At 38.9% G+C, this 24772-nt stretch overlaps 1 protein-coding gene across 1 annotated transcript in view; it reads right to left on the bottom strand.

Moving 5' to 3' along the window:
- Positions 1 to 728: 728 nt before the first annotated feature.
- The window catches only part of LOC149174397 (uncharacterized), a 32565-nt gene continuing 8521 nt past the window's right edge, over positions 729 to 24772 (bottom strand). The window contains exons 2-3 of the mRNA XM_089420842.1: positions 7228 to 7821; positions 729 to 1883 (exon numbers count right to left, since the gene is read on the bottom strand). Of these exons, the coding sequence (XP_089276968.1) occupies positions 895 to 1883; positions 7228 to 7821 (1583 nt within the window). The 3' untranslated portion in view covers positions 729 to 894. The remainder of the gene's footprint in view (positions 1884 to 7227; positions 7822 to 24772) is intronic.

Raw genomic sequence — 24772 nt, 5'->3', positions numbered from 1 at the left:
GACCGAAATCAGCAATTTTAGGGGTGAAGTCGGCGTCCAGCAATATATTGTGAGGTTTGATGTCGAAGTGTACGATGCGCTTTGGGCAATCATGGTGTAAATATGCAATTCCACGGGCCACACCCAAAGCAATCGAATACAATTGTTCCCACCTTAACACTTGCCCCTCCTCTTTCCGGGCAAATAAAATTTTATCCAGAGATCCATTGGGCATGTATTCATATACGAGTGCGCTTATAGGGTTCTCAAAACCGTACCCCAACAGACGAACCAGATTGACGTGATGGACACGTCCAATGGTAGCAACCTCATTAGTGAATTGGGTCTCGGTATGCCTGTGCCTATCAAGAAGCTTTACAGCCACTAGAGCGCCGTTCCGAAGCATTCCTTTATAGACCACACCAAACCCTCCTTCTCCCAACTTTTCTGCAAAGTTGTTTGTGATCTTCTTGAGGTGAGAGTGTGAATATCTGGTTGGCATTGCCATTTCATAAGCATTTTCCTTTAAGAATTTCTCCACCCTTGAAGTAGAGGTACCAGGAGTAGGCCTTCTCTTCTTGGCATAAAACATTAAGAACAACACTGCTATTGTTGTCAGCGCAACTCCTCCAATGACGCAACCTGCAGAGTAATACATAAATCGATATGAATGTGATGTTGATTAACTTGGGTGATAACAGTGGAAATTACAAGATACAAGTTCACAATGGGAAGAAATCATAGCTACCTATTACAATGGCAAGCCTGCTTTTATGACCTGCAACGCGGCGATAACAACTATTATGAGTAAAAGCAACCATCCATAGTTTTTGCAAAGGGGAGGAATACTTGACAATATAGGGAAAAACATGCACATATATCCATGGGTTGAAGAGTGCAGAAGGGAGAGAACATTTAAAACAATTTTATAGATTGTGATAATTTAAGCGTTGGGTCTCGTAATCGAATTGGGAGAAGGGGTTCCGGAAAAGTACCAATGTTATTGGTGGGGCATATCTCTGTATGGGAGGTGCCATCGGGACAATAGCAAATAAATGTTTTAGTTGGTTCTGCAATGTTATAACCACAACTCCCGCCACTGGTCTTACAGGCGCCACAGCTCCGGTTTCTCTTCGTGTCGGCATACCATGTTATTTCAAAACCTGTCGAGAGGCGTGTTCTCAGATCCTGATTCCGTTGGAATGAGAAGTTGTTAGTAACTGGCAGTTGAATATTGCTTTGGCAGAATAGTCTCCCAGATTCTGGAATGGGAATGACGTACCAATCAGCGCCACATAAACGGCGCTTATGCCCTTTAATACTTTCATTGCAATGCCCCCAAAGCGTGAGATTGGTGTATCCATGGGCTATATGAAATTGAGAGTCGGGCCACCAAAATTGAGAGTAGTTACCTAAAGGATTGCAACTACCCCCCGGCATACTCTCCCATAGATTGTAGTTAACAATTGTCATGCTATTATTATAAAGTCTATTACTATCCAAGATTGTCGGCTGCAAGATGATATACTCGTCTCCATTGAGTAAAAGCAAAGGATTGCTATCCAAACTACAGATTAGCTGAAACTTAGGATCACCGCAGCCGCTGTTAATTTTCCCAAAAGGGTAGCGGAATTCAAAGCTCCCACACATACCCCAGTAGCATTCCTCGTAGCCACCGCCGGTACATGACGTTATGAAGCAGAGGAGGAGGGCAGACGCAAGAAGAAAGCAAAGTTGATAAAGAGTGAAAGACATCGAATTGGTAAGAAGGCAATGATGTACTGTGACACTCTGCTCTGCTTTGCTCCTGGATATGGAAAACTTAGTAGCAGGGATTCTGCAAAGAAGACGAAGGAGATAGATCGCATTGGAGTGAATGGGCGTGAAGTGAACGGCCAGGCAATCTCAGTCAGAAGACCGCAAAATCAAGACGCTTAGATTTTATCCTGTTGGACGGCAAATAATGGTGTAGATTCCTCATGTGTGTCGCCATTTGGTATGCAAACTGCAATAAATTCAACACGCCGTGTCGCATCCCTCTATTAATGATCACGTAAAGTGAATATGTATTCAAGTCTAGTCAACCATGCAATCCTCTCTACTAATTATTCGTAGTAGTATTGAAGATAATAACATTTCAGGATTATTAATTTTTATGACCGCGACATCCACCTGTAGATGGAGAGGGTTCTTAACTTTGATTGTGATTTGAATTTTCAATATTTGAAAAAAGAAGCCTTAATAATCAAAGACAGATGAAGAAGATGGCATTGGAGAGAATGGGGTTGGAATAAATGACACGGATTGCAGTATATAGGACGGCATCATGAACACGCCAATTAGACGTCGGTTGACTTACTACGCCCGCAACTTGGAACATACCGTGAATTTTAATTCCAGGAACCAGCGGGGTGGCTTCGCCCTTTTTTATGGCACTATTTGCTTTTAAAAGACATTGAATCCGACACAATTCCGTTCCTTTCGTCCATTGAAGAATATCGTGCGGGTTAGTTAGCGTTGATAGGAACAGGAAGTTTGGTGCTTTCACGGTAAAAACAAAGATTAAGAAAAATCCCCGATGCTAGGACGATGTGTTAGTCGCACATTGTCTCGTGACTTGGGTTGCGTGCCAATATCCGGGAGGAGGAGGTTGGAGCCCATGCCTTAAATTCCACTTGTATGTAATGGATTGGCACATGTATGAGAGTTGGAGGAACATAGGTGAGGCTCATACCTTCACTTCTATTAAGTTCTTTTCACTTGTTGTGAGTTGTTCTTGGGATGGAATTTGTTTTGTGGTGGTTGGATTTAGTTAATTAGTTTTTTTTTTTTTTTTTTTTGGTTATTCATGTTCAAGAGTGTATTTTTTTTTTTTGGGTTATTCATGTTCAAGAGTGTATTGCTATTTCGATGTTTTTTTGTGTTGTAATGTTTTTTTGGGTTGTATTTGTATAATTCTCAGTTCAAGTCAATGTTTGAATTGGTGATATTCTTTTCATAACTATTTTTTTTTTGGATTATGATTTTCAAGTATATCATATCCTTGCCATGTCTTGGTTTTAGGTTGTTGGAATCTACAACACTTTTTTATATGGTTGTAGCTTAATGAGGTTAAGGTTTGCTTAGTGTTACAGTGGCTATATCATTGGGATTTTGATTGGTGTTCCTGATTATATCATTGGGATTTTGATTGGTGTTCCTGATTTTAGGTCTTGGTGAATATTCTCTCTATTCGTCAACATTATTTTTGGTGTTTCAAAGATTTATATAGTGGTTGTTGGTTTAGCTTTAAATTTTGTGGTTTGTAAATTGGGACGTAGGGTTTGGCTTTCTATGTTGGTTGTTTGGAATTCTCTTCTGACCATTTGTGTCTTGGGATGGTGGTTCATTTCATGGTCTTGCATGTCTCTTCATTGCCCTGAGTTGAATAATATCCTTGAATTTGGGCCATTGTGTTAGAGGTAGGGTGACAACTTGGTAGTTTTAAGGTTTGGCCTCGGGGGCGATAGTTCACCTTTTAAATTGTTATTTGGGTCGTGGGTTTGCTTTGCATTGTTTTTCCAGTGAGGTTGCAACGTATATTATGTCTCCTAGACAATGTATGGTGCCTCATTGTGGTGGTTTGGGTCATGTTGGTGTGAAACAAACACAACTTTTTGGCTGCGATTTTGTGGCCACCCTTTTTTACTCTGTCCCTTTGGAAGTTCATATGGAAACACTTATTTTAGTGCCTCGGGAAGAAATGGAAAGGGTGTATTTTCCAATTCTGAAATCATTGCTGGTGAGCTTAAATATCTCCCGAATATGAGTTGGTCTCGGAAGAGGCGACTGAACTTCCTATACTCCCTATCTTTGCATCAACAATTTGACACTTTGCTCAAGATGGTTTTTAAGGATAAACAACTCAATAGCCATAATGTGTTCTCTAGCATTGAAGACATTAAATGCATCCAATGGAATAATCATTTCAGCCACAATAATATAGATTCATGTTTGGGTTATGTGGAGGGTTGTTTATTGTCAAATTCTGTATTTGGTGACTTAACATATCCTCATGTAAATCTGACTCTTCCAGTAGACAATACTAACCATAATTGCACTGTCTTTTCTTCAAATCCTAACTGAAATCTATGGTGATATGACTTTGCTTTTTGTTACAACAATCTTTCTCAATAACATTCAAGTCCTTTTGACAAAGTTTGGAGGTGATAATTTGTACTATGTTTTGTATTAATATTATATTTATTTTACAATATAATATTTTCTTTTATTCTTAATAATTTAATCAAAACTCATATAAATATTATTATTTTAAATGAACTATAATATAGAGTAAAACCCCGTAAATAAATTATTTAACATTTATATAAATTATATAATTGGAAATTATATATATTTATATATACGTGTACGTGGCTACACCTATAGCATGTTAAAGTGGATTATTGAAGATTGTGCTTCTACAAGAGAAGATAAGTTGCTGCTAGACTCCTATCATTAGTACAAGGGGTGGCTACACCTATAACATGTGAAAGTGGATTATTGAAGATTGTGCTTCTACAAGAGAAGATAAGTTGCCGCTAGACTGCTATCATTAGTACAAGGGGTTTGCCAGGTTCATATGCTTATGCTATTGAAATTGATTAGGGAAAGAAAAAGGATTCCATGAGGAACCTACATGGAAATATATATATAAATGGGGTTTGTCACGTTCTTATGCTTATGTTATTGAAATTTATTAGGGAAAGAAAAAGGATTTCATGAGGAATATGGAAATATATATATATATATATATATATATATATATATATATATATATAATATATATATATATATATATTTCTATTAATAATAAAAAATAAAGCATGATTACAATTTATATTCTTTGAAAACCATGTTGATTTCGTAACAAGACCAGTAACTTCCTTACAAAAAAACAATCACATATTTTAACAAGATTACATAGTGTTTGACTTTAAAACACCAAAAGATCTAGAGATTACTACTAAACAACACATTACACAATGAAAATAGAGGCCTGACACATAAAACAATGATAAAACATATACATAAACGTAGATGAATACGACACCATAAGGACGAGAGTCCAAACATTCAACAATAAACAAAAACAGTTATGGATTCAGTCATCTAAGATAATCATCGGGAGATCTCGAGAAGAAGGCGCAGTGGTCATGTTGAGTGGAGTAGCATTAATAACTGCCTCATTTTGAGATGTCTCTGAGTCAATATCATAATCTAAAATTATGTAACCTGCCATTTTGTTAAGACGAACCACTATTTCATCCATATATCATAGCAAATGCCTCGTAGGATCCTCTTTATTTCTTCATGACCATTAAATAGTTCATAATTGTCCATGTGTTTATCTCTCAGCACCATGTGAAAAAAGATTCACCATCTCCTTGAAAAAAGATTCACCATCTCCTTATAAATGAAAATTGAGTAAAAAAATATAATCGTCTTTCTCCATTTACCTAGATCAAATACCCAATTAGTATTGCCATTGCAACTTCTAAATCTGAATAATACAAACGTTGTCCATAATCTGAATCTAAGTAATACTCCAAATCTAAGTAGTAAAATATCTCAAATCAACTTGTAACTAGACTTTGGAGATTGATTGATTAACTAGACTTTGGAGATTGATTGATTGATTAGATAGAAAATTGAATTTTAGTAAAAGGCATGCATGCCCATCACTTAGTATAGACTTTGGAGATTGATTGATTAACTAGACTTTGGAGATTGATTGATTGATTAGATAGAAAATTAAATTTTAGTAGAAGGCATGCATGCCCATCACTTAGTATATTGGCCTTAGCAACCTAGACTTTGGAGATGGATGGATGGATTGATTAGATAGAAAATTGAATTTTAGTGGCAGGCATGCATGCCCATCACTTAGTATATTGACTTTAGCATAGAACTTTTCATGGAAAACGTATTATATCTAAAGGGAGATTGATTCGAAGAAAAGTCACAATGATGATTAATATTGTCCCTGGAATTATCGAGGACTGACATTTGGAGACCCATTACAATATAAATGTATTGACCTTTGAAACTTCTACCTTAAAAGTAATTGTTCATAACCAACTTCGTCATTTTTATAGAGTTGTAAGACCCATTACAATATAAATGTATTGACCTTTGAAACTTCTACCTTAAAAGTAATTGTTCATAACCAACTTCGTCATTTTTATAGAGTTGTAAGAGAGACTTTACATGAAAGCACTCCAACTTTATTAGTCGTGTATACTTAAAGTCAACATCCTCTGGGACGATAATTTTTTTATTCGTTGATTTGATTATGTATTGTTATATTTTTTAGGATATTTTTTATTAGCTGATTTGATCATGTTGTTACTCTTTTTGAGACATTTAGGATGATTATAGGGTTAAATGTTATAGATTTGTAAGAGATACTTTACAAGAAAGCACTCGAACTTTATTAGTTGTGTATATTTAAAGTCAACATCTTATGGAATGATTAAGAAATTTTTTATTGATTTGATTATGTATTGTTATATTTTTGAGATACTTAAGATATATAAGGTTAAATGTTAGTATTTTATTTAATTTTTTATTAATAATATTTTTATTAAAATGTTATGAGATTGATTATTTAAAAAAAAAGGAAATTTGGTTATATCTTTTTTTTTCCTATTAAGGGTTGAATGGTAGAGTTTTATTTTTATTTAATTTATTTTAATAATGTTGGACACCTAATCCTAAATGGGTTAGTGTGGAAGTCGAATGGACAAAAGCAGTCCAAGAGACTTTGGGATCTGAAACCCAAGAGTCACATAATGTACTATAAATGTAAATCTCTTGTTAATAAAAAATGTATTGCATGTTTTATCTTTCATATTTTGTCTTGCTGCTCATGTGTGTTTAACATGGTATCAGAGCAGGCGATCTCCTGCCCTGCTCCATTGTGAGCCACCTGTTTCTGTGGCCTTTGTAAACCAATGCTCTCCTCTTGATTATACTTTTCTGAGCATTTCTTAGAATAGAGGATGTTACCTCTATCAGCGCTGCCTTATAACGCCTCTGTCATCAACGCCTCTGTCACCACTGCGCTCTGTCCATAACTGCCCCATTTAAAGCGCTGATCCATCTGCGATTTACTAACTGCCAAGCGTTTCATGATAATTACGCTGCTCCTGTCACTGCTCTCTACATACGAAACGCTCCTTGTAACTGCTCATAGACGTTTTATACCTGCCCTCTCTGTACCTGCGCTCTGGACTGCCCATGAACGTTCCTGAAAGAAGCGCTGTCCTGTCCAGCGCTGTCCATGCTGTCCCATTTCCTCCAGGAAAGAGTCGTTATCTGTAGCAAGCCTTTGAACTTTGGAGCTAGCTTTCTTGCCGAAAAGCTTAAATAGAGCGCTCTTGATTTTATGAGCTTCCATCTCAGCTTCTCCAGTTTCTTCTCTCAAGAAACGGAGTATTGAGTCCATGGCCTCCACTGTGGCACGAGTCTGAAACCATGGTACTATGTTCACCATTAATCGGAAGTCCTCATCTGTAAGAAGATTGAAATCGCATGGGACGATACACTCGTCATAGCCGGTGGAGTTCTGCAGTGGAACCAGAGTTCCATGGCCGCTGTAGCGAAAGAAGAGCACGTCTCCGGGCTTGGCCTGCTGCTTTCCTGTGCGAGGAATCCTCCGCGATGGACTGATGGGTGGAGCAAAGAACGCCTCTGTTGAATCGACATACCACTGGTAACATAACTGTTTTTCACGCTGCCTGAAATAGTGTGCTGCTTTGAGTATTTGTACAAATGACTGCCGTTGTTTCAAATGAATGACTGTGGTATCAATGCGTTTCAAATGAATGAATGTGTATCAACGCTGTAGAAGAATATGACACCGCTTAAACTGTGAGAGACCAGGAGCTTGTACTGGAATCCGCAGCACGGGCCTTCTACGGTCTATTCCAAGAGACTTGTAAAATTTTATACAACGCTGTGGTTTTTGAACGCTGTGCGTTTATATGATATTGACGCTGTGCCCGTCCAAGTTTTGAATGCATACAAGTTGGTATTGAACTACATTTCAATGGTATTAAATTGCGTTGATGGCCATTCGAACAATCTCTAGCATCACTGTGTACATTGAGTTTTTGAAGGCAGTGCGTTGCAATGAAGCCTTGAAGTCAAGTTCCGGTATGCTGTGTTGAATGGTAGCGCAGCGGAAGCGTGGTATGGTGCCGTATATTGCTATTCTGTTTATAAATATATCTCTGTATTAAAGTTTTGTTAGTGCGGTGCATAATTAAAATTTTGTTAGTGGGTGCATACTCATGATATGCGCCACCTATGACAATAGAAGAGGCATTTCCTGACACGGGGTTCTAGGACAACCTGGGGGACAATGTCAAAGACAAGTTAACGAATTTGCTCCAGGACCACCATATTTTACTTTGAGAATGCTGCCGGTACACCTAAAGGGGTTTGGACAACTATATCTCGGTTTCTATATGATATTGAGCCTGAGTTTGTAGATTCTAAATATCTTTCTGTTTCTAGCAGAAAACAAGGTTATGTACATAACCTCCCTATTGAGAACCGATTTCAGATTTTGCCTTTGCCACCAATGGTTTCATTCGAAAAAGACCTCCCCTCGATTGAACGAGTATAATGTTGGCGCAGCGGATATAGATTCAAATAAAGTTTTGAATGATGCTGTTTCAAATGCGCGTTTTTAATTATTGCTCAGTTCAGTTTGGTGTTCAGTTTGGTGCGTTTGGCTTAACGCCTTTTTGAGTTTTAACTGGAATGTTGTTTATGCATCGAAACTCGCCCTGAATCACATCAAAGCGTAGCCGTTGAAGTTGTAAAGACCCACATCAATTTTGGAAGCCTTGAATTGTGCACTGGAATCGTTTCATTATGTTGCGAGTTGTTTTTAAACGGTGGTGCATTGAACTGAAGAATACCTCAATACTAGTGTTGAATGGCCTGCATATGCGTTGGTGATTTTTTAATGGTCGTATTGAAATCCGTGAATAATAAAAATTATGTGGTATATGAATGAACGCTGAAGTAGATCAGAGTTCCAGGAGCCGAGCAGAACCACTGGAACACCTGGTGCTCTTCCTTTTTACGAAAGTCTTCTTCCACTTTAGCAATGCAGTTTACTGCAGCATATATTATGTGACCAACTAACACAGCAATCACAAATATTCCAAGTGATGTTGTAATCGCTGACCATGGGATTGCAGGTTTCTCATTAAACCGACAATGCATCACATGTCTCCGGAACGGGTCTCCAAAATCATTAACCAGCGTTGAATTTGATTTCAGCCATACAAAGTTCAAAATAGATGTTGTGGGCCAATCCTTGACCTCTGCTACGAAACATCTTTAAGTATTGACGGCCAAAATCGCCGAAGCCGAAGCTTTCGCCTCTCTCGAGAAACTTCGCCTCTGAAGAACAAAAATTGCAACTCTGGTGTGCGTAGTGAAATCAAAGCTGCCTTGCCTGGACATCAGTGAAAGAAAATAAAAAACCGAATTATATTCCCATGGAGTATTGTATTTTGGTTTCCTCGAGATAACTTGAACGGTTACCAGTCAAAGAATTTTAGTCGAATGAAAATAAAGTGGTTTTTCTTCATAATGTCCACCCTGTGAATCGAGTAACCATAATATTATATCAGCAATACTGTTGTCTCCGAATTGCTGTAGCTGCGTGCCCATTGTGATATCGTATAACAAGACATGAGAGAAATATTGAGTTCTGAGATCGAATATCAACTTATTAAAGATGCCATGTTTGCTGAAGTCTCCAAGGATGAAGTTCTTTGATGAAAATAAAGAGTTTTCCCTTTCTAATATTGCTGACTGAGTTTATCTCTTGGAGGGGCGAATTAATATTGTCTAGCTAGCCAAAATATCTCCAGTTGGTGTGTGCCTAGACTTATAAAAGCAATTTTTTTCTTGTGGCTCGAGTTTATTATGATAGCACTGTCCTGCGCCGAGTCACTACACATTTATTAGCTTGTGAAAGTTTTTTTCTGAAATGGTCGAAGGGTGACATCAGTTCTGAGCGTGTTTTCCGCTATACCAAAGGCATATATATCCTCTATTTAACAGTTCGTGTTCCTCTCTTCATCCCTGGACTGATATATATATTATATTTGTCTGATTTATATGGCTGAATAGATTCGTGTGGCCTCAACCTTGAGAGCTGAGTCATTATCTGTGTACCAGGGCAGCATATTTCTGTAATATAGCGCTGGGGGATTATTATTTGCAGTTGCCGCTGCCCCAATTGTGGCATTGTATTTAAAACTCAGTATAGTGCATTGATTCCTTGATTCCACTGCTGCATAAAGATTTTGGTGAGCTGATTGTAATCCTTTATATTGCACACTGATCATTTGCTGACATTTATAAAGGATATTTTTGTGTACTGTGAGTGGGAATTACTTTTCTGCATTAAGTAATAGTTTTGATCAGTTTTTAACGCATAAATGGCCAGAATCAGTGAAGTATTAGAGTTCATGAAAACTCTTATACAATCTACTGTTGATGACACATTACAAATCAGCAAAAGATCTCTCTCAGAAATTCAGACATGCTTATATAATGCACAGGAAAAGATTGATTTTTTACAGCTTGAATCTCAGCTTCAGCAAGAAGAATTAAAACAAAGGAGTCATCATTCTGAACCTGTTTTTGTTCAGAACAGTGAAATAGACTCCCATAAGCAGCAAGTTCATTCAGATCCAATGCCCAATAAAGCAACAACTGTACATGCAGATGCAGAAACTCAGTCTGCACTTCCCAAGCCCATCATCAGACCTTGGGAATGGCTTGTTCACAACAAGCACAGAACTGGTCTTGGATATGAAAAGGACTTGTCCTTTCATATTCCAGACTACTCAAAGCCCATTCAGTTTCACAGCGCTGGATTCATTCATGACAGCTCATCTACTTCTCATGACAGTTCAGCTTCAGCTGTTCCAGACTCTGCCCCTCTTCCACAGCAGCAACAACAACAACAACAACAACAACAACAACAACAGATTGTGAAATGCCAACACTGTGACCGAGTTGGCCATTTGAAAGATCACTGTTTTGATCTTCAACCATGTAAGCACTGTCATAAAACCAACCATTCTTCACACAGATGCTTCAGAAACAAACTTCCTGCAAGAACAAAGATTCATCTTGGATGGATCGCTTCTTGGCAATGGGCATCAACAACCAAGAAGATATTCCAAACGCATGTTAGAACTTGTTCTAGAGTATTGAACAGTCTTGCAGTTGAGTTTTCTCCATCATCTCACCTTGTATCTGACAGGGGGGGAAATGATGGTCATCTACAAGCTTCAAAGTCACATCAAGTGAGCCTGAGCCACAACCTGCCACACCAGTTTCAGAGTTGTAGCCAACGACAAAGATGCCCGTGAACATGCCTTCAGTTGGCAATCTGGGACACTTACTCTAGCAGAAGACTTCAGCTTCTTGCTAGTTTTGGAAGAGTTCCGGGAACACACTTGAGAACACTTCCTCTAGCAGAAGACACCAGCTTCTTGCCAGTTTTGGAAGAGTTCCAGGAATTGCATTAAGCATTCCAGAGTTGTTGGTTATCCTTAAACCATCACAGGTTGAGACTTCCCTTTTCAGGTTGAAGTTTTACCTTTTATGCGGGGTGAGACCTCCCTTTTATGGTTGAAGGTTTCCCTCTTTAAAACAATATGATCACTTCCTCTAGCAGAAAACTTCAGTTTCTTGCCAGTTTTGGAAGAGTTCCGGGAACTGCACTAAGCGTTCCAGTGTTGGTGGTCATCCTTAAACCACCGCCCTTTATACCAATATTTCATAGAGCACATTCAGCCGAGTGCTGCCATGCATATTTTGCACATTTTGTATTACAGCTCTCTTCTTGGACTCATACATAACCCTTCGGATTAAGGGGGGGAATGTTGGACACCTAATCCTAAATGGGTTAGTGTGGAAGTCGAATGGACAAAAGCAGTCCAAGAGACCTTGGGATCTGAAACCCAAGAGTCACATAATGTACTATAAATGTAAATCTCTTGTTAATAAAAAAGGTATTGCATGTTTTATCTGTCATATTTTGTCTTGCTGCCCATGTGTGTTTAACAAATAATTTTTCTAAATTATTATTAATTATGTTTTTTCCATAATTCAAAATTTAAATATAATTTGTTTTAAAAATGTGATTAAAATATATAATGTTAAAGTGTATTTATTTTGTGTTTTATTATATAATATAAAATATTTTTTATAAATATTTAAAAAGTAATTACTAAATAATAAAAATACAAATAATATGTTTCTATAAAAAAACATTTATAATATAGTTAAAATATATAAATTTTTATCCATAAATTTAAAAAGCAACCAAACAAATTCATTTCTAAACTATTTTCTCATAAAAACAACCTGATAAATCAAAATATGTAATTAAAAGTTGATCTTATTTGATTATCATCATCATTTCTGTTGTAAGCTCAAACATAGGCATAATAATATGAAGGAAAAAGTATGTTAATTCATAATTTTTTTAAATAATTTTTCACTGTCTAAGTAAAAAAAATTACAGAGATGGATAGATGTGCTTGCTTATTTTGCAATATATTTTTTGAAAATTTAATTTAATTATCGATAATTATTAAGTGGATTGTAAATATTTAACCCGCATGGAATATTTTAGAACATTCATATTTTTATACACAAATTAAATGTTGAGATTTATCTCCAAAATAGTTATGTCATTTTTTCCCTTTTAATTAAATTGATTAATTAAAAAAAACTTCATATAAATTAAGTGTGGATGGTAGAGATTTAACCTCCATAAAATATTTTAGAATATAGTATACACAAATCAAAGGTTGAGATTTATCTCCAAAGTAATTATGCATTTTTTCCCTTTTAATTATATTAATCAATTAAAAAAAGTCATATAGATAAGTGTCGTGAACTGTTGTTTTTTCATATGTGATATTGATAAGCCATACTATTGGCATAGGGTATTCTAACAAAGCTTATTTACAAACTGAGAATCTTCATGATAAAATGGGATTAGATCTCCATAATTAAGAATCATATTCCATGTTTTTTCAAATGTTTATATGTTTAAATTATATCTTAATTGTTTTCATTAATAATAATAATAATTTAAAATAAAATTATAATTTAGTTAGTTTTATGTGTGTGTTTTTTTTTTAAATTTGAGCCAGGTAAGATGTATGATGTAATTTAGTGAGTTGTTATTTTATTTTTTTAATTTGAACAAAGTGAGATATATGATATAAGGGTTTTTATACTTATTATGGATGGATGTTTATTAACTTTACGGACTATTTAAATTATATAGCTAAGATTTTATATTAGACTTAAATAAAATTAAATAGTTTTAATATTTTTTATAATCTGTAAATAAACTCAATATAATACTTTTTATGTCATTATTTTAAATGAAATTTAGTTTGATGGTATATAAATTATATTAAATAATTGAAATATAAATAGATCCAGTTGAATATTTTAAACATTAATTCAATCCATAAAATAAAAATAAAAGTAAAATGAAATTTTTAATATAATTTACATTTAAATCTTATAGTATTATGTTTATAAAATTAAAATAATTTTTGAAAAAATATCTTAAAAGAATTACTAATTAATTTTAATAAGTTAAAATTAAAATAAATATTTTGGTAAATATAGAATTTTGCATTATGTCAAAATATTTTATCTTTGATTACATTTCCTCAAAATCTTAGCATTCTCACTCTTACCAGATTTATTGGCCAATAGGTGAATACTAAGACAAATAGCTAACTATCAAAACAACCTTATCATCTAAAACCAGAAAGACAAGTGATACCAGAAGACCTTCAAATTCATAATGTAGCCAATGACCTTTAGGAATTGGAGGAATTGACCAAAGCAGGATGATCTGGACTAGAGTCAGGTGATGGTGGAGGTATAAAGTCATAGTGGATGTGCTTCTCTATATGGGCCAGTCTTCCTTCAAAGCGATCCAGTTTCTCTTATATTCGTTATTTCCCCTTATGCATACTGCCCAAATGATCTTGCATATGCCACTAGTGTTGTTGGAGATCATTCATGAAGATAATGACCACATTCCTATCATCATTACAGTCCCGCCTAAGCTACTTCAGGAGAAGAGTTATGTGTTGGAGATGGTTTTTGAAATTAGCTGGAGGAGGAGGTTGTTCCTAAGATATAGGTGGTTGGGCTAGGTTGGGGTCAAAAACCTCACCAGGTCCAGGGTCATCTAGCAAGTGCTCAACACACCTCCCTCTCTCATTGATTCCGCTTCTTACCCACCCATGATGACAATGCATTGCTAATTGGACTACACACGAATAAACCCTGCACACATAACTACTACCAGTGCACCCCCTGATATTAACAGAGCCAACACAATGTGTCCTCTCACTCAGATAGAAGCACCCAGCATATATCAGTGAGTTGACACCCAGGTTGTTTTCAAAACCCCTGAAGAAATGTCGAGAGCCCATCCAAATACATCCTAACCTATGAAGAAACACTAGTAAGAAGATGTCGTAACACCGTGTTGTAGGGAAAAGTATCCGATTCGGATGACCCTATCCCACTCTAAGGGTGATAGTACCTCAGCAACAACTGTAAAGGAAACTACTGAAGGTTTACTTCTTTATGAAAGCAAAAGAGAATGAAAGAATGCACTAACCGTTGCCTTGCACTTAATGTCAAATCCAAACTCTTCTCTATGGCTGCTTTCTCCCAGCTCCTTGCTCTATTGCTGGCCCAGCTACAATGAGATCCTGCAAAATAGCAAAGAAGGAAACTACAAGCAACATGCAATCCTAACTGATTCAGAGATTAGTGTAAATCAAATATACAATCATCACAATATATCATTGAAACAAGAGCATATAGAAGAACCTCAATAGCTTTTATTAATGAAGAAGTAAAGGTTCTGAGAGTGTTACAACCATTGAAGGTCCTAATCCAGCAACACCTCCCAGTAGAAAGAATTTCTCCTCTTCACCTCCCTCAAACAATCATCCAATAGCTCTATAGTGAAACCAACAGCATATCATTACTTTGCACAAAATTCCAGCCTCCTGAGCTCATAGGAGAGAGCTCAATATATAGATGAATTGAGAAGGGATGAGTCAGCTTGCAACTGATGTGTAGCTGCCTTGTGTCCTCTCTCTCTTCAGTTGATCTTCAGTTGATCTTCAGTTCTTGAGTCCACTTGGAGAACCTTGCTTCCACTTGGAGAAACAGAGCCTCTGACTCATCACAAGGCGAAATACCTGATCCAAGTGTCATTTTTGGAAGATTCCAGAGCAATGACTCAGTGTGCCACTTGTCCCATCTCGCTCAGCGCAGGTGGCCTTTGTTCCACTTGCTTTGCAACGCAGGTACACCATGGAGCAGCTGAGTTTCAGCGCAGAAGCCTAGTGGAGCACCTGCTTTGATTTCAGGATTGCTTGTTTTTGAGTGTTTTCAGGTGGAGAACTGATCTGAGAGCTGTTGGTTTGCTGACCTTGTTCCTCTAGGGGTAGGAACATCATGTTTAGGGAACTTTGGATCCCTTGGATTATTGACAATTCATGCCTGTTGCTGTAAGGCACAAAATTGTCTATAACAGATGCCCCCTAAAGTATGAGGTCGTTTATCGGGTGAAATGCTTTATTGAGAGGATCCGAAGTTCATTCAATCTGCTGAGAAGTGTCCTGTAATAAGATACAATACAATACATTATTTTTCATACATTTTCATGATCTAGCTGAGGCAGGCATTCCCATGCTCAGCTTTATAAATACATTTTGGTACATAGAACAGACGATCGTCTGATTGTAGACTGATAATTCTCTGCCGAAATTATCATCCTTTGAGAAGAATGATCATCTGCTGTAATGATGTACATATCAAATGTCTTTATGTCCTGAATATATATCGCAGCCCGGATGGATGAAACTAGATCCGGGGTCTTCAATCTCTTCTGATCTTCACTCGATGTACAAGTCGATCCATGTGAGAATTTCTTGAAGTCGAACATGGAAAGACATCGCTTGATTACCGGTCAATGATGTAAACCGTTAACAAGCGCGAGAGGAATCACCGATAAGGATGATGACCCTCAAGGTACGGTAGTACAATTCACATGGTGGGAATAAAGGACTTGGCGTCGACCACCATGCAAAATCTTCTGGTCGAAGGTCATTGATGTATACCTGTCGCCGGAAGTGAGAAACTTGCCATTGAGGCATGCAAGCTTCAAAGTACTGAAGGGGGTGTTCCTAGATCAACTCCTTGGATAGTGAGCTGATGTCGACAAGGAGCGATCCGTCAAAGGAGGGCCTTAATGAATCCCACATCAGTGACACGGAACGGAGCTAGTGATTGTGATGAGGTGAAAACAAACTGTGATGTATGATTCAGGGTGGCGATCATGAAATGGATGAAGGACAATGTATGGCAGTGGATGGGACACGGTTGACTCTTTGAAGAACCACATCTCTTGAACATATAACGACACTGATGTGATGGATTGGTAGCATTACCCCAAATGTGGATGGTGTGGCGAGGACCATGGTTATGAGACCGGTGAATGAAACAACCCAACCCGATGTGATACGGAGGACAAAGTGTCATGTTCAAGAGCGACTTGCTACCATTAAAGCTGTGAGGTTCTCCCAATTTTTCCCCAGTCATTGTTGACCAGTACCTCTTTATTTTTGTCAAGCTTGAGGAGGATAACATATGCTTGTTCTATAACCTGCCCTTCGGGCAAGCCCATCGCTATGTTTTAACGAGCTTAGCGATAGGGAAACTCATTCTCGTCTAAAGACAAGTTTGTCGCTATTTAATGAATTTAACGAGTCTAACGACAAGGATAACTCGGCCCTTTTCATTTTTAGAGAGTCTGAAAAGGTACGTAAAGTCGACTCCAAAATTCCTTTTTCGTCATTTAATCCCTTAAGTCCGAAAAAGTATAAAACAATACAGAAGGGATGAGTTTTCGATCGCTTTAACGAGCCGAAAAAGCAAGCGCTCGATCTTTTTGTGCAATAATCCCTCAGGTCCAAAAAGATTAAAATCTAGAGGAGGGATAGCTCTTCCGGTCCTTTTAACAAGCTGGAAGGCCAAAACTCGGCAAACTTTTCATATTTTACGAGTCAGTGAAAAGAGCTCAAAGAAGACTCGTCTTTTGAGGAACGAGTGATAAACAGGGATAGTAGCAGATTCCAGGTACAGGTTGGAATTTTCCAATCACGGCAGTGTCACAAGGATGGCTAAATGAAATCACTCTTCGCAGCTGTTCCTCAAAATGGGTAAACAAACATATGGAGATGAACGATTGGCCAAATGAACGGATGGAGGTGAGACTGCAAGAACACGACCAAAGGTTTCTAAAATGGCTTTCAAAGGTTACACTTCTCAAGGTTATTTACCGGTTCATTTTTTCTGGATGAGCTTGAACTGTAGGGAAAGATTGCTCACAATTTATGTTTATTTTTTAACGAGCATGAACTCTGTACAAAAACTGCTCGATTCTTGCGTTTATTTTTTAACGAGCATGAACATTGTTAAAACTGCTCGATGATGTCCCCTGCATAATAACGCAGACAAGGCATATGCCCCCTAAACTTTAAGGGGCAGTTCATTTTTTAACGAGCTTGAATACGTTCAAACCTTGCTCAATTATATGGTTTATTTCTGATTTTTTACCATAACTAGCTTCTCTTTTCACTAATGGCACTGCATTTTCAAATTGCTGCAACAAACTAGTTAGAAATGAGTAATATTTACTTGAAAATGAGATTAACACATTAATATTTACCTCGAATTACGTAAGAAAGCAAATAAAAAGGGTTTTTACCTCTCATTTTACCATTTCATTTGCATTTTGCTTGTTGGAGCTTTGGAGGAGCCTCTTTCCCCTTGATTTTCATCAGCTAATTCCGGGAGATTCTGCGGACGATTTTCGGCGCCGTTTGGACCAGGTAGGAGCTAAACCTTAGCTCTTCATTTTCATGGTTTCATTTTCCTGTTTTATGCCTGTTTTTCTGTTCTATTGAGCCTCTGGGGTTTTTCCAGGGCGCCCTCTGATCAACGCAGGTTCCCCATTCGAAAAATGCGTTGGGATCCAAGCTGCTTGAAGGCAGCTTGTCTCCCAACGCAGGTAGTAAACTGGGCACCTGCTTTGGGGCTTAAAAGCAACAAGTTTTTGCAGATTTTGATGAAATTTTCGCCAGTTTTTCATCAATTTCAGGAGCTGACTCATTCTCTTGATTGTTTTGCAGGGATTCTTGATCAAGATGGCCCTAACATGGCGAGAACGAGAACATGAAGAAGAAGATATGATTGCCCTTCATGATCCTGTTACGGTGGGCGCATTACGAGACTGTGGTTTACTGAAGTTTTTCCGTATCTCTAGCATGAGAGCACAGATTTCACTACTGCAGTACTTGCTTGATGCTTGGGATCCTGTTAACCAAGTATTCCAGATCAGGAACAAACCTATTCCATTGACTGTGACAGATATTTACTTCTTGACTGGCCTGTCAAGGCGGGGTGCCCCTATTTCTTTATCAGGTACAGTTCGGGGGAATGATTCCGTGAGAGATTATGTCCGCCAGTATTGCAGGGAGGGGTCCCAGCCGAGCAGAGACGGCAAGGTGGTTATCCGTGATGTTACCAGCAGGCCTCTAAGGTCTATTCTGTATACTCTTGGTAGGATGGCCAGTAGTGCATCTTTACATGTTGCCAACAGGTCTCATATGCAGCACGCCTTGGAATGTCTCCAACCGAAGATCTTCAACTGGAGTGATGCAGTGCTTAGTCAGATGAAAAATCAATTGAACAAGGTGAAGGACGGGAAGCTGAAGAACTTTGGTTTTGGTTCGATTCTGACTGCCTTCGCCTTGGAGAAGATCCCTCTGATGCAACCTCAGTACATTGATCTCGGAGTGCCTTCTCCTACCGAGCCACGTATGCGGCGATGGGTTGATCACATGTCCAGACATGCAGGTCAATCCCAGATTTCTTTCAATGCTGCTTTCTTTAGGTGGTTCGATCGCCAGGAGATGTCTTTTTCCGAGTACCCATATGTTGGTATGGATTTCTCGGGTGATCCGGATATGGTACTGCCAGACGGTGCTCAGTGGGATGCTACTGGTAAGAACTTCAACCATATTACTGTTCATTGTTTTCATTCATAATGTTCTTGTGCTTTATTCTTTCAAGACTTTGATTGAACTCATGTGTGCTTGCAGCTGTCGGTCTTGTTCGTCCGGAAGTTCGTCTGAGACCACCTGTTGCTGCTCCGGCAGAGGAGCCTGCTCGGAGAGTTATTATCCGTGATCTTAGCGACATAGAGACCCTTACAACTGTGCAAGGGCAGGTTGAGAACCTTACCCGTGGTCTTCCGGATGTACAGATTGACGAGTTACCTTTACCGATGCAGCAGCATACTATCGGTGTACCTAGACGATGGACCCGTCTTCTGCGCATGATAGCACAGACTGTGGCTTACTATCAGGAGCATCACTAGGCTAGGGTGCCCCCTAGAATTTTGAGTTTTTAGGTCATATGACCAATTTTTGTCTCGGTTACAGAACATTATGTATGAACTTTATGAACAGCTTATATATATTTTGATTTTCGAGTCTTATTCTGGTTGATTTGGATGATTCATATGTACACTTTTTATGATGTGTCTTTTTTTATAAATGTTGCAAATGTCTATCTAACACATAGTTTTCCAATGAGTCAGTTAATGTGTTTAGATTTCTTGAAATATGTTGATATTGAATTGAATCAAATCGTCTTTCCAAGATCTTTACTCTTAGGAACATGCGATAAATAGCTGGATTACGAACAGAATATATACCATTGAGTTGTAGTACTACGAGCTGTGAGTCTAGCCTGACAATTAGCCGGCGTATGCCTCGTGTGATGGCATCAGAGAGTAGTTCTATCAACGCGCTATATTTAGCGATGTTATTCGTTGATTGCCCAATACATACACCTCTGAAACTTACTAACTCGCCACTTGGATAAAAAATGGCCCATGTTGCGGAGGATAGGTTCCGCGAACTACGACTCGCTCCGTCGGCATATCCAACACATGTCTCCATAAGGTTTGACATCTGCAAGGAATGAAAAAGGGGAATCACTCAACCAGAACAAGAACTTTGGCGAAAACAAAATACGACAAAAGCATGCAGGTTACTATTTAAGCATAGTAACGCTTGAGGTACAGCCCGTTCCGGGGCTGCGCCAGTGGAATTCCGTCGTAATCTATTAACTCGTAGGCTCCTTTTGCTAACACTCTTTTAACAATATAGGGGCCCATCCATAAGGAATTGAATTTACCTGCTCCTAATTTATCGGATTCTTGGTCATAAAGCAAGACCAAATCACCTTCTGAGAAGATACGTGGTTTGACATTTTTGTCGAACTGAGCCTTGACTCGTTTCTTATGGGCTTCGTTAGCCAAAGCGGCATCACGACGGGTTTCATCCAATTGGATTAATTCCAAGAGACGAGCCTCTTCTTCTGAAGTTCCGGGGAGGAGATCAATTGCGAGTTTAAGCAACGAAATTTCACACTGGATCGGTAAGACTGCTTCTAGACCGTACACCAATTGGAAAGGTGTGAATCCGGTCGCGTTTCTTACCGAGGTTCGGTAGGCCCACAAGGCTGCATACAGGATTAGGTGCCATCTTCTTTTATGAACTCCGATTCATCCTTTGCAACATACGCTTCAGGACCTTGTTGATTGCTTCAACTTGTCCGTTGGCTTGTGGATAATACGGAGTAGAGCTGTCATGAGATAGCCCTAGTTTGGCAGCTAATTCGACCATCATGTGATTGCGGAAATGCGATCCATGATCTATAACTATAGCCTGGGGTACGCCGAACCTGGCGACTACATGATTAAAAAAGAAAAGGGCAGTTGTTTCACCAGTATTGTCTAATGTAGGCATCGCCTCGGCCCACTTGGTAAAATAGTCTACTGCGACTATAATATACCCATGCCCCCCGGTCGAGGTGGGGTTACATTGCATGAAATCGATGCCCCATTTGGCGAAAGGCCCAACTGCAACTATTGGTTGCAGGGGTGCGGGCGGTTTTCTGGTTTTGCTATCAAAGATTTGGCAGGAATGGCAACTTCGGACTGCGATTATGCAATCTTTGAACATTGTTGGCCAAAAATATCGTGCTCTTAATATCTTTTGGGCTGTAGCGAAACCTGATTGATGCCCCCCACATGCGCCTGAATGACACTCATTCAGGGCTTTTTTGGCTTCTTCATGGGTGAGACACCTCCTCAGAACGGTATCGATACCACGACGGTAAAGAGTATCACCGACGATCATGTAGTCTTTTGCTTGGTATCCTATACGTTTCTGTTCGGAGTGCGAGGTGTCCGGCCGAAACTTTTGGGTTTGGAGATAGATAATTATATCTCCATACCATTCATCGCTTGCAGATATCAGAAACAAATTCTCGTCCACGATTGATTCCTTGGAGGTTTCATCCTTGGACGACGAAGGGAGGTCGCATAATAATTCTGCGAATACCAGAGCTTTCTTTGACTTGGATTTCACAAATTCCAGATCAAACTCTTGAAGAATCGCTATCCATTTGGAATACTTGCCCCCCAGCAACTGTCGTCACAGTATATAAGTCATGGGGTTGCAATCTGACAGAATGGTAGTTTTTCTAAAGAGGATATAATGTCGAAATCTCTGTACCGCTTGAACAGCAGCAAGTGCTAGCTTTTCAACGTAAGAATATTTACTTTCTGTATCATTTAAGTTTTTACTTAAATAATATACAGGATGTTCAACTCCCTTGACTTCTTGAACTAAAACCATCGCAATGGTTGTATCTGCTGCAGCTAGATACAGGTTAAAATCCCTAAGATAATCTGGGGCGTACATTAATGATGCTTTGACTAGAGATTCTTTCAAAGCGTCAAAGGAAGCTTGCGCAACCTGGTCCCAATCGAAGGGTACATCTTTTTTCAAAAGACGTGTATAACCTTTAGCAAGTTCTGCGTAATTTGGAATGAACCTCCTCAGAAAGTTTGCTTTCCCTTGGAGTTTCTGAATCTGAAGCAAATTCGAAGGTGGAGGCAAATTGATGATTGCCTGAACCTTACAAGGGTCGAGACGAATCCCATCCTTGGAGACTACAAAGCCAAGTAAACGACCAGAACCGACGCAAAATACACATTTGTGCGGATTGAGTCTTATCTTGTAGTGTCGGCAACGTAGAAATATCGCTCTTAGATGCTGCGGATGATCAGTCCGCTTTCGTGAATGAGCCGGAAGATCGTCGAGATATGGTTGAACAATGCTCTTGATGTCATGGAAGGCATAATTCATAGCCCTCTGAAATGTCGCCCCTGCGTTTTTTAAACCAAAGGGTAATTTTCGATAAGCGAATGTGCCCCACAGACATATAAATGCAGTCTTCGACTGGTCCTGCGGGCGGATATTAATTTGATTATACCCGGAGAATCCGTCCATAAAGGAAAAGATTTCACATCCGGCACATTCATCAATTATCTGGTCGATGAAGGGTGTAGGGTAGTTGTCCTTCGGACAAGCTTGATTTACGTCCCTATAATCGACGCACACTCGTATTGTTCCTTGTTTTTTCATAACAGGTACAATATTCGATACCCAATCAGTTAGTGGAACCGAGTAGATGAATCCAGCATGGAGAAGTTTCTCAACTTCTGCCTTAATGGCAGTGGCTTTCTTAGGGTGAACCTGTCGAAGTCGTTGCCTTACTGGTTTGACATCAGGATACATTTTAATTTCATGTTCAACAATACTCGAGTCGATGCCTGGCATTTCATCATATGACCAAGCAAAGACATCTCTAAATTCGCGAAAAAGAGAGTTATATATTTCCAGTTCTGAAGGGGAACAACCTTTGCCAACATGAATATTCTCTACAACACCTGTTTTGGTCGAGATATTTATGGCTATAGTCTCTTCAATATTGGATAAGTTTCGCTCGGAATCCACCGTGTTTACAGTATTTGTTAGGAATTCAAAGACTGAAGGGTGGTAAAGATCCTTTTGAGTATCTTCTTCGTATTTTGGAAGAAGGGAACGATGGTGGTGGTCATTCCATGGTGCCCCCTCAATCATCATTGATTGTAAGATTCCTTCGTCAGTCCCATGTACTTTTGACCAAGGATCTAATGGGGTACCATTTTCTCTAGATCTATCTACCCAAACGCTCGATGAGCGCTGATTGGGGTTCGCCTCCCAGGCCTGAAACATTGATTGCTACAATATTTCAATGGGGCTTGGTGGCAAAACCATCGAATGATCCATAGCGACTCTGCTTTCTGTGACTTTCAAGGTGGATACCATATTGCATGTTGCTACAAATGGTACATTTCCTATGCAAATAGGAGGTGGTAGCGCGAAAGTTCCCATCATAGTGGGATCTTTCAACAGACCTACTCCAATATCTTGAATCGACCGGTCGCTGCCATGGATCATGGGAACGCTTCCTGTAACTTGTGAACCATTAGGGAGGAAGTTTTGTTGATCGACGACCGTAATCCCTCCTTCAAAGGGGAATGCGATCTTCCTAAAATAAGTCGACACAACAGCTTGCATGGCATAAATCCATGGTCTTCCCAGTAGGATGTTATAGTCAAGATTGCCATCAATGACTTCAACATCTATTTCTACTGTTTTGCCCGCTAGTTCAACTTTCAGGTTACTAAGGATACCGTAAGGGGTATATATCCTTCCGTCGAATGCTTTTAATGTTGTCGATGATCGCAACAAGGTTGGAGATCCTAAAGTCTTCCAGCAACTCATCGACATAATACATGTCGATGCCCCCTCATCAATAATCGTTCTATGAACTGTTTTGTTGAGGGCTTTCACTTGGACGAGGAAAGCTAGTTGAGCTGGTAACTGAGGATCATACCCTTTGTGATCAAAGGACACTAGATTGGAATCTTTAGGATCCACCCCACCAATTGCTGATAACAATGCCTGCCTTTGGGATGGGCAATGTTGTAGTACCTCAAGAGTCGACATAGCAGATGGCGATTGCACCAAATCTTCCACTATGTTATAATGTTGTGCCGCTCTGGCACGAGGATTGAAGGTCGACTTGTGCACTACTCCCTTTGGCGGTTTTATTGTTAATTCATGCGTGATGGGGGGTACGACTTCTGCCGAAGTTGTTGTCGAACTGCTAGGTTGATCTTTACCTTTATCGTTCGACACCTGTGGATTCCCGTAATCTTTGTTCCTTGTCGAAATCAAAGCATCATTTTGCTGTTTTGAAACCGACAACATAAGCACTTGAGATGGGGAAGCGTTTCCACTATCAACCATATTTTGACCTGGGTTAGGAAATTGATCACTTGACACAGTTGAGGTATGAGGACTTTTAAAGAACCTCTTTAGCTCAGCTTTGAATGGGCAATCCTTAGTGTTGTGATCTTTGTCATCGCATATTTGACATGGATACCGTTTCCTATTTCCAGGAGGGTTTGAAGAATTTTTCTTAGGAGATGACTCAACTTGTTTATTCTTCTTCCCTTTGTTTTGTTTCTTCTTGCTTCCTGGTTGATTGGTTTCTTTGCCCTTATCTGTCGATACGACATTTACTTCCGAAGCAAGAACTTCTTCATGCGCATTTTGATTCGAATCCTTACGGGCCTTCTTTTGATTGGTCCTTTTCGGATTCGTGTTTGCCG

Source organism: Pinus tabuliformis, chromosome 4_1 (genome assembly GCF_031772625.1).
Source record: "Pinus tabuliformis cultivar Carrire ecotype Pingquan chromosome 4_1, CPIR1, whole genome shotgun sequence".
NCBI lineage: Eukaryota > Viridiplantae > Streptophyta > Pinopsida > Pinales > Pinaceae > Pinus > Pinus tabuliformis.
Note: the sequence above shows the minus strand (reverse complement) of the source record. Positions and strands in the feature narration are given on the sequence as shown.